Consider the following 10,118-nt stretch of genomic DNA (forward strand, 5'->3'; position numbering starts at 1 on the left):
CACCAACCCAGGATTTACCTTATCTATTGGCCGGTGCGAAATATATGTCCAACGGCAAGACTACACCCCCCTATATAAACCGCCAGAGATAATCAACATACTGGCCCGGAGTCCCATTCACTGGACCCAACACACGTGATGACAACACCATACGAAAGGGGGGATAGTGACCTATGACATATAAACGAAGCACCATATGCAAACTTACCAACTGCACTGCTCTCCCACCCACGCTGCAGAGATGCTATAAATGCAGCCCGCCAACCACAGCCCTAAAAATAGGCCTAAGTTTCCAAAATAACCTATCAATAAAAAAGATAATGCCCAAATCCGAAAGGTGAACCCCATCCAATCTAAATAAATGAATATATTCGGCTTTCAACAAAGGATGGGAAATAGAAAAACCTCCAGCCTGACAAAAAATCTTACTGGCCACCTGATTCACTTTACGTACCACAGATGAAATAGCCGTGGGAGGCAAATCAGACCTCCATGTCCTACGGGGAACAATGTAGGACCAACAAAACTTTATAGACGGCCAATACTCAGAGGCCGTTAAAATGTCATCACGGATATTTATGATGAGTTCAAGTGATTTCATTTGACCAATGTCATTACCGCCTAGGTGAACCACAAGGATATCGGGAACTCCGCGAGCAGCAATCTCACAGGATAAAACCGACAAGAACTGCCTCCATCTCATACCACGATGACCTATCCAAATGATATCCGAATTCGCCGGGACCCACGGACAACAACCCGCAAACTGATGCATCCCGGCCCAGAAGATAAAGGAATGTCCGAAAAACCACACCGATATTGTTCTGGCATCAACCCCTACGAGAATAACAACTTAATAACCAAAATGTAAATGTGACAAATACATAAACAACTGAAAACTAATGAAACACTAACCCAAAATCAGGAAGAAAAACGACCCAAAACTAACCATAAGGGTGATTTTACTTCCAACATTAAATAGAACGGAAAGGAAAGGCAGCGACCCAGGTGAAGGTGAAAACCCGGTGGGAAAAAGCCCTTCACGCACCCGCAAAAAGCGGCGAGCAGCTAGCCCCTGGGTCTACCACCTGAGGAAGAAAAGCGAAGAAAAAGAAGACTGCGTACAAGGGAAGAAAACAATTGTTAAACATCAGGTCTAATGTACCTCTTGTAACAGCTAGATTTCCATCTGCCCAGTGCCTGTATAGCTAAAGTAGAAGCCCCATCTGCTGCTGCCTCTGTCGCTGCGCCAATACGAAAAGAATGTGTTCCGAATTCAGAGGGGGGAAAGCCCAGGTCCTGTAGAACTTTGGACATAATGGAGTGGAACTGAAATTTGGTCAGTGGGGAACTGTCTTTGTGAACTAACCAAACTTCCGCCTGCGGGCGTGATTCTGATAATTGATGACATAACCTAACTGGACAAATCCTATCATTGACCTGCTTTGAAAGGGTTAACCAATGGCCGACTCCCAATTGATCTGTTTTAGACCGGGCAATCCCAATTTGAACGGAATCCAAATTTCTAATGACATTAGCTGCTAAAATAGCTGACCCTAATTGATTTTTTGACTGAGCAACTAGTTCCCCTACTCTCAAAGCCCCATGAAAGGCCATGGAAAAGGCAGTACTAAAAAGAGAAACTTCGAAGGCATCTATCAAAACCCCAGGCAGTGCATCTATCAAACGTGCCAATAAACGAGCGTCAATGGGCCGTCTGTGATCCCTTGGAACAGGGTGCAACCTAGCCCATCCTTTAAGGGCTTTCTTAACCAGAAAGGATTTCGTAGGATCCGATAACCCTTGAACTCTAGACATGAAAGATATTCCTGCTAATGTGGACGACATAGACGCCTTGCTAAAACCTTCCTGATAACACCGCAACATAAACTCCTCTATGTCTGAACCCTTGGCCAACCATCGCCTACCAGAAATTACCAAATAATTCTCCCAGCGTTGCCACGCCAACCGGTAAGTCTTCAGCGTAGAGGGAGCTAGGGCCGCTTCAGCCAAAAATCTTAATCCGGACCGATCATCTGCCAAATATAAAATGGACAATCTATACCCACAGGATTAGCTCTCGGGGCCAGCGATCTAAACCGCACCCAGTCAAAGCGAGAAAGAGAGTCAGTAATCCCATTTTCAATACCCGGGACATGTTTAGCACGAAAATTAATGTCATAGTCCAAGCAACGAAGAACCAAAACCCGCAGTAAATTCACTGCTGGTTTAGAAGATGCACTCTGGCGATTAATTGCCTGGACCACTCCCAAATTATCGCACCAAAAAGAAACATTATGGCCTTTGAGCTGAGAAGCCCACAACTCCAGGGACACTATAATGGGGAATAACTCCAATACCAGTAAATTTTTTATCAAATCGCTGTTAACCCACTCCTGAGGCCAGGGAGCTGCGCACCATTCGCCTTGAAAATATGTTCCAAAACCTTTAGACCCGGAAGCATCCGTGAACAACTCTAAATCCCTGGTGGAAATAGGGGGAGGAGGCCAGATTCTAATGCCATTAAATCTTCCTAGAAAAGATGTCCAAATCAACAAATCCTGTCTAATCTCCTCTTTGAGTTTGATCAACGCATGCGGCCTGTTCATACCCGCCGTAGAAAGCTGTAGTTTTCTACAAAAAATCCTACCCATTGGAATAACCCTGCAAGCAAAGTTAAAAAGCCCTAACAGGGACTGAACTTCTTTCAATTTAAGAGAGGGGGAGGACAAAGCATTATCTATCAATCCTTTCAGCTTCATTATTTTGTCAGCTGGCAACCTACAGCAGCCCGCCCTTGTGTCTATCTCAATTCCCAAAAAGGCCAGACATGTAAGTGGACCTTCGGTTTTGTCCTGTGCTACTGGGACACCCATGACTGAGAACAGGGCCTGTGCTGAGAACAATAGATCTTTACACGTTGAGGACTCGGCCGGGCCCACAAATAAAAAATCATCAAGATAGTGAGCGATGCCCTCTTGTCCTGTCCCTGCCTGAATAGCCCAATGCAAAAAGGAACTAAAAGCTTCGAAATAGGCACATGACAGAGAACAACCCATGGGTAGACATCTATCCACGTAAAACCCTCCCTTAATTTGGAACCCCATATATTTAAAGGAATCTGGGTGAAGAGGAAGTAACCTAAAAGCGGATTCAATATCTAGTTTCGCCATGAGAGCTCCCGCGCCAAAGTATCTAACCATCGATAAGGCCTCTTCAAATGATTGATAAACTACCGAGCTTATATCTTGATCAATAGCATCGTTAACCGACTCGCCCACTGGGTGCGACAAATGCTGAATTAGACGGAATTTACCCGGGACTTTTTTTGGAACAATCCCCACTGGAGAAATGACTAAATCTGATAAGGGGGGTGAGGTAAAAGGGCCGACCATGCGTCCTAGGCTAATTTCCCCGCGAATCTTTTCCTCCAGGACCTCCGGAAAAATATAAGCTGATTTTAAATTTCTCGTCGCCCTAGCTTTGACCGCTATCCTAATTGGTAACCGGAACCCGTAACGAAAACCCTCCCGAAGAAAAGAAGCCTGTTCTGTATAAGGATATAAATTAAGCCATCGTTCTAAATAATCTATACGAATAGGAGAGGGGCCCTTAACCCATATTTCCGTCACTGCCGCGGCCTCTGCCGAGACCGGGGGCACTCCTCGGACACTCTTTGACAGAATGCGGTCCGCGGCAATACGTACAACTGTGTCGATACCTACACGATTCCCCCCGCCCACAGGACGTATTGTTAAAGGCGAAACATCTGTTCTTAACAAACTGGGGAGCACTACGTCTCCCCCCTTGCGGAAACCGATTCCCTTGTGCCCCTGGACCAAACGCTAAACTAGCCCGATTAAGTTGCATCCAAATCTCGACATCCTTTACCCCCAGTGGCATGTTAACGCGACCGTCCACCCTCTCACGAAATAACTCATCATATTTAAGCCAGGTTCCAGGTCGATCATTAACAAACATCTCATTAATGAGGTGCATATATTTCCACACATCCTCATGAGCCTCCGGCCTCGTTTCGATATAGCAGGCCGCAAATGCACAATAACCGGTCACCCAATTGGAGAAGGTTTTATACGCTTCTTCGCCGATACCCCCTCTTTCACAAGCTGCATCTAGACCTTTTTTAGCTGCTTTCGTTATCTCGAACATGTTAACGAACCAACCCTTCCTAATCCTGTCCTTAATACTGGGCCGTAATCCTGCCAAGAGGGCCGTATTCTCACAAAGCACCATCGGGGCTTGGGGCGCTACAGACTTGACTGCCCCACCCCGTCTCCTACCCTGGGATCCAGACCTGCCAAAGTGTGTATTAAGTAACTTAATAAGCTTACGAGGACCCTCCCCCGATGAAGAGGGAGAATCCTCGTCCGTGGAGGACAATGGGGGGCTATGTGTAAGTACATGTGGAATAATAACTTCTGACAACTCACCGCTGACGACAGCTTCTGCTTGCGTTCCGGATCCCGACGGCCTGGAAGGACCTGATACTGCTCCGACCTCTGCGGCGTCCGCCTGCTGAACTTCCAGTCCGGCCGGATCAGCTGCTGTCCTAGCGGCTTGCGACAGGCTATCCGCTGCGGCCAGCGGCCCCTCTGCCGCTCCCGGCCCGGCACCGACCACCTGTAATGTCTGAGCTTTCATCCCTCCAACCATGGCTTGTGAATCTGAAACAAGAGGCACGTTAGAATCTGACAGTCTAGCTTGGAACCCCATAGATGAGTCTACCGCCGACAAAGAACTATTGACTCCCAAGGACACATTATCTAACCCTAAGAATCCTGGGGGGGGGGGTCTGTTGAATGAAGTGTCTGGGTCACGCCCAGGACGAGGAGCTTCCCCCCGAAGGGGTAATAGGGGCACCGGGTAATAGTGCCTGTAGACCCCGGAGGGGATGGGGTAAGGAGGACCCTACCCAGATCCTGACGGGAACAAAAACGGACCGCCCGCAGGTGGGTACGGCAAATCCCACGGGACCCGAGGGGGGGGAACCGCGTCTGAATGGAGGGGGGGAAGGGGGGAGGGGGGGGGAAAGGATGAGGGGGGGGGGACAGGCCCTGGAACCCACCCCGGCCAAGGAACCCAAACCCGGGGAAAGGATAGAAGACCCAGAAAAAAGGGGGGCGGGACCCTGAGGATCCGCCGGTCGCCCTACCCCAGCCGGGGGAACCGGAATCTCTACCTGCCAGGAACCATGTGAACCCAGCCCGGTGACCCCGATAACGGGGACCAAGGGAAGGGGAGGGGGGGAAGAAAATGAAACATGGGCAGAAGGGGCGGGGGAGGGGGGAGGGAGGGGGACCCCAGGTATGGGGGGATCCCAGATGATGGGGCCCAAGCCTCTGTAGGAAGGCCCAGAACAGGCAGGAGGCCTGGGAAGGGGGGCTGCCCGAGGAAACTGGGAGGGAGAGGACTCCCAACCTCTGAAAACCCCACTAGAGACCAATGTAAGGGGGGGGGAAGGGGGGTGCCGGAGTGAATGAGAGAACCACTTAGTGGAGGTGGCGCTAAAGGCTCTACCTCCGCTACAGACAAGGGCTCCGCCGGAGGGAGCGGGATAAGCCCGCCAGGCTGGACCGCCTTCTGGCGCCTTCCCCTGTTGACAGAGGCTCTGGAGGAGGAGGGGGGGGGGGAGAGGCGCTGCGGGACCCCCTGCGTGAACAGGCAGCTGCAACGGAGGAGGGGGCCCCCGCTGGACGGAGAGACGGGGAGGAAGTGAGGGGAACAGGGTCAGGACCCGCCTCGCGATACCTGGAGGGGGCACTGCGCACGCGGCTGGGGCGAGACATGGGAAAAGGACGGAGGAAACCTACAGACAGGAGGAAACACTTGGAGAAAAGGAGGTAAGAGGAAGAAGTGGAAAATAACGGAAAACGGAAAACGGGGAGAGTGTAGGAGGGGGGGGGGAAGGAAGGGGAGAGGAGAATGGAAGGAGAAAGAGGAGGAAGGAGGGAGAGAAAAAGGGGAAGGAAAAGAAATAAAGGAAGGATGGAAAACACAGACAAAAACACAGACAAGACACAAAGGACAAGGACAATACACAGAGATAATACGATACCACGACGTTCACTCCAAGGCCTGAATCCACCGCACCGCTGACAGCTAGGGATCCAACTGCACAGCTAGGAATCCGGAAACAGAGAGGGGAAAATGGATGACAACCAACACCTATATAAAACAAAACCACCCCCCTCTCTCTACCTTTTGGTTCAAATATATACAAGCCCATAGGCTAAACACCTAATCACTCACCCACGTGATTTTAACTGCGTTCAGGCTGATGGCCACACTTCTCTAGGAGGAAGTGGGTCTTGATCTTTCCCTACTTTATCCTCCAAATTTTTGGTCTCCATTATATGTAGCACAAGATACTGCAGAATGTGTGAACTTGGTAATATTGCAGTACCAATGGACTTATACTGCTGGATTGGTTTTGCAAATTTGGTTATAATTATTATATATATTTTTTTTTTTAAATTTTTTATTTTTTTTTACTTTTTTTTTATTTTTAAAAAACTTGGGAATAGTGGGGAAATAACTATGCCCTTAGAAGCACAGAGCACAGGACACAGCACCACTGGACTGAACAGGACACGGCACAGGACCCAGCAGCACTACGGAACTCAGCAGGACAGAGCACAGGACACAGCACCACTGGACTGATACTGCAGAATGTGTGAACTTTGTAATATTGCAGTACCAATGGACTTATACTGCTGGATTGGTTTTGCAAATTTGGTTATAATTATTATATTTATTGATTTTTTTTTTACTTTTTTATTTTTTTTTACTTTTTTTATTTTTTAAAAACTTGGGAATAATGGGGAAATAACTATGCCCTTAGAAGCACAGAGCACAGGACACAGCACCACTGGACTGAACAGGACACGGCACAGGACCCAGCAGCACTACGGACCTCAGCAGGACAGAGCACAGGACACAGCACCACTGGACTGATACTGCAGAATGTGTGAACTTTGTAATATTGCAGTACCAATGGACTTATACTGCTGGATTGGTTTTGCAAATTTGGTTATAATTATTATATATTTTTTTTTTTTTTAAAATTTTTTATTTTTTTTTACTTTTTTTTTATTTTTTAAAAACTTGGGAATAATGGGGAAATAACTATGCCCTTAGAAGCACAGAGCACAGGACACAGCACCACTGGACTGAACAGGACACGGCACAGGACCCAGCAGCACTACGGAACTCAGCAGGACAGAGCACAGGACACAGCACCACTGGACTGATACTGCAGAATGTGTAAACTTTGTAATATTGCAGTACCACTGGACTTTTACTGCTGAATGTGTGAACTTGGTAATATTGCAGTACCAATGGGCTTATACTGCAGGATTGGTTGTGCAAATTTTGTGGTAATTAAAAAAAATTAAAGTAGTTTTTGGTATTTTTTAAAAAAACTTTTTTTTATTTTTTTAAACACAGGGGAATATTGGGGAAATAACTATGCCCTTAGAAGCACAGAGCACAGGACACAGCGCCACTGGACTGAACAGGACACAGCACAGGACCCAGCAGCACCACTGACCTCAGAAGGACAGAGCACAGCACACAGCACCACTGGACTGATACTGCAGAACACAGCACAGCACAGCACAGCACAGCACAGCACAGCACAGCACAGCACTAAACAGCACAGAACTAAACAGCACAGAACTAAACAGCACAGAACTAAACAGCACAGAACTAAACAGCACAGAACTAAACAGCACAGAACTAAACAGCACAGAGGACCACCTAACACACCCTCCCTCTACCCTGATCAATGCCCGAGTGAAGATGGCGGCGACTAGCGGGGAATTTATAGGATCCGAGTATCGCGAGATCCGACAACGGGATTATGAGTCAGAGCCTCAGTTTCACTTTTGAATTTGGCGCCAATACCCGGATCTGTCTCGGATCCGACTCGGATCCGCAACGTTCGGGTGGGCTCGGATTTCATAAATCCGAGTGCGCTCATCCCTACACTATAGTAATGAGAAATAACTTCCTGACGACAGATTGGTGACACATTTTCAGGCTCAGATTTAATTTTTACATAGATGAATCCAAACTTGCAAACAAAAACATAGCAAAGAAGTCAATGGCCTGTGTGTGGCAAAGTTCCTTGGATGAAGAGATGACAATCTGGACAAACTGAAGAGATACATAATCAGGCTTGGAGCATTGGAGAAATACTTCAACATGTAGAGAAACACGAATTGCACAACTCCAAAATCCACGCCATCGTGGCCTGTTGAATGTGAAACAAGCATTTACTAAGGCAATATTAGCTCACAACTAACTTGCATTTAAGTACCTATTTGATGGCTTGGTGATCAAGAAGTTGGTCACTGTATTGAAATGTTTAAAAGGTCTTGTAAGGTTCTACACAGTATTCTCTAATACTGCCTTGTGTGTTTGAGCTATATCTTGGTTTCAGATTGTTCTATTTGACAGGAAAGTAACCCCCAAACCCATAAGTAACATACTTAGCACATTGCCATACATTGATTAGCAGACCCACACATTCAATGCTTATAAACATAATTATTGTATGGAGCACACACACTTGACAGTCACATTTTATTGCTGATAATACTATAGATACATTTGTCAATAGCCTTCACCATGGCAACATCAACCAGCTCCAATGGAAAGTGCAATGGCACTAAGGCCAGGACTAAAGGCCTAATGGTAGAAACAGCCTGTATATATAAGAAACACAAACAAAGTGTCTCAAATGTGCACTTCTCAACACTATAAGTGCTGTACAATAACATATAAACCTTACATGCCTGACTGACCAGAGTTAGGCTACAATTTCAATAAAAATATTTGGCTTTAACAATTTGATACTAAGGGACATTTACATACTAGACCAGTGGTTCCCAAACTTTTGCAGTTCACGGCACCCTTAGAGTCTCCAAATTTTTTCAACGCACACCTCCAAAATAATTATTGAGCAGTCCTGTTTTAGAAGTAGTTGGGTCAAAAAATTGTAATAAGTATTTAGGTCAGGACAGAAATACTTATTTAGATGTATGCAAAAATGCCCCCTCTGCATCCAGACACTCTGCCCTCAGGCACTTTGTCCCCTCTGCATCCAGACACACTGCCCTCTCTCACACTGCCCCCTCTGTCATGCTGTCCCCCCTCCTCTGCTCTCTGTCACGCTGTCCCCCCTCCTCTGCCCTCTGTCACGCTGTGTCCCCCTCCATTGCCCATCTCACGCTGTGTCCCCCTCCACTGCCCCTCTCACACTGTGTCCCCCTCCACTGTCCCCCTCCACTGCCCCTCTCATGCTATGTCCCCCTCCACTGCCCCTCTCACGCTGTGTCCCTCCTCTGCCCCGCTGTGTCCCTCTACTGCCCCGCTGTCACCCTCCTCTGGCCCACTGTCACCCTCCTCTGCCCCACTGTCACTCTCACTCTGCACCGCTGTCACCCTCCTCTGCACCACTGTCACTCTCACTCTGCACCGCTGTCACTCTCACTCTGCCCCGCTGTCACCCTCCTCTGCTCCGCTGTCACTCTCACTCTGCCCCACTGTCACCCTCCCCTGCCACGATCCCTGTCACTCCTCTGTCACGGGCCAGACATATAAAAAAAAAAAAAGACACAGAAACTTACCAATCCGTCGGGCGCTGGGACCCAGCAGCCTCCTCTCTCCCACAGCTGTCACTGACGTCAATATTCAGTGACAAGCTGCTGCGGGGAAGAGGAGGCTGCTGGGTCCCAGCGCCCGGCGGATTGGTAAATTTCTGTGTCCTTTTTTTTTTTTTTATATGTCTGGCCTGCAGCATCCCAGTGACAGCGCTGCGGCAACCCTGGGAGCCGCGGCGCACACTTTGGGAACTGCCATACTAGATCATTCTGGCCTTTAGTTACATAGCTAATACAAGCAGCAAATTTAAAAAGTATGGACTGTGCAAACTGTACTCTACATTTTAACGCAAAGACGTTGATGTAGGCACATTAGCCTGTAGATGAAATCAAACACATTAAGGTGCATTTCACAAAAGACACTGAGGTTAAACTTAGAGGCATTTACCTAGACATCCAACACACATTTGAAAACTAACTTACAGGTTTTCA

At 47.7% G+C, this 10,118-nt stretch overlaps 1 protein-coding gene across 1 annotated transcript; it reads right to left on the reverse strand.

Moving 5' to 3' along the window:
- Positions 1 to 244: 244 nt before the first annotated feature.
- On the reverse strand, positions 245 to 4,813 carry LOC142098508 (uncharacterized). The gene is made up of 2 exons (XM_075181348.1): positions 4,452 to 4,813; positions 245 to 837 (listed from the first exon to the last, which is right to left on the reverse strand). Exons 1-2 carry the CDS (start codon positions 4,732 to 4,734, stop codon positions 245 to 247), a joined length of 876 nt encoding a protein of 291 aa, XP_075037449.1. The 5' UTR covers positions 4,735 to 4,813.
- Positions 4,814 to 10,118: the final 5,305 nt, after the last annotated feature.

Source organism: Mixophyes fleayi, chromosome 7 (genome assembly GCF_038048845.1).
Source record: "Mixophyes fleayi isolate aMixFle1 chromosome 7, aMixFle1.hap1, whole genome shotgun sequence".
In the NCBI taxonomy this organism is placed as follows: domain Eukaryota; kingdom Metazoa; phylum Chordata; class Amphibia; order Anura; family Limnodynastidae; genus Mixophyes; species Mixophyes fleayi.

Excerpts from the sequence above, each read along its gene's own strand:
- LOC142098508 (XM_075181348.1), bottom strand. The coding sequence starts at position 4,734 with ATGGGGTTCCAAGCTAGACTGTCAGATTCTAACGTGCCTCTTGTTTCA. Across the intron at positions 838-4,451 it reads AGCAGAAGCTGTCGTCAGCG|GGGTTGATGCCAGAACAATA; the intron begins GTGAGTTGTCAG and ends TTATTCTCGTAG.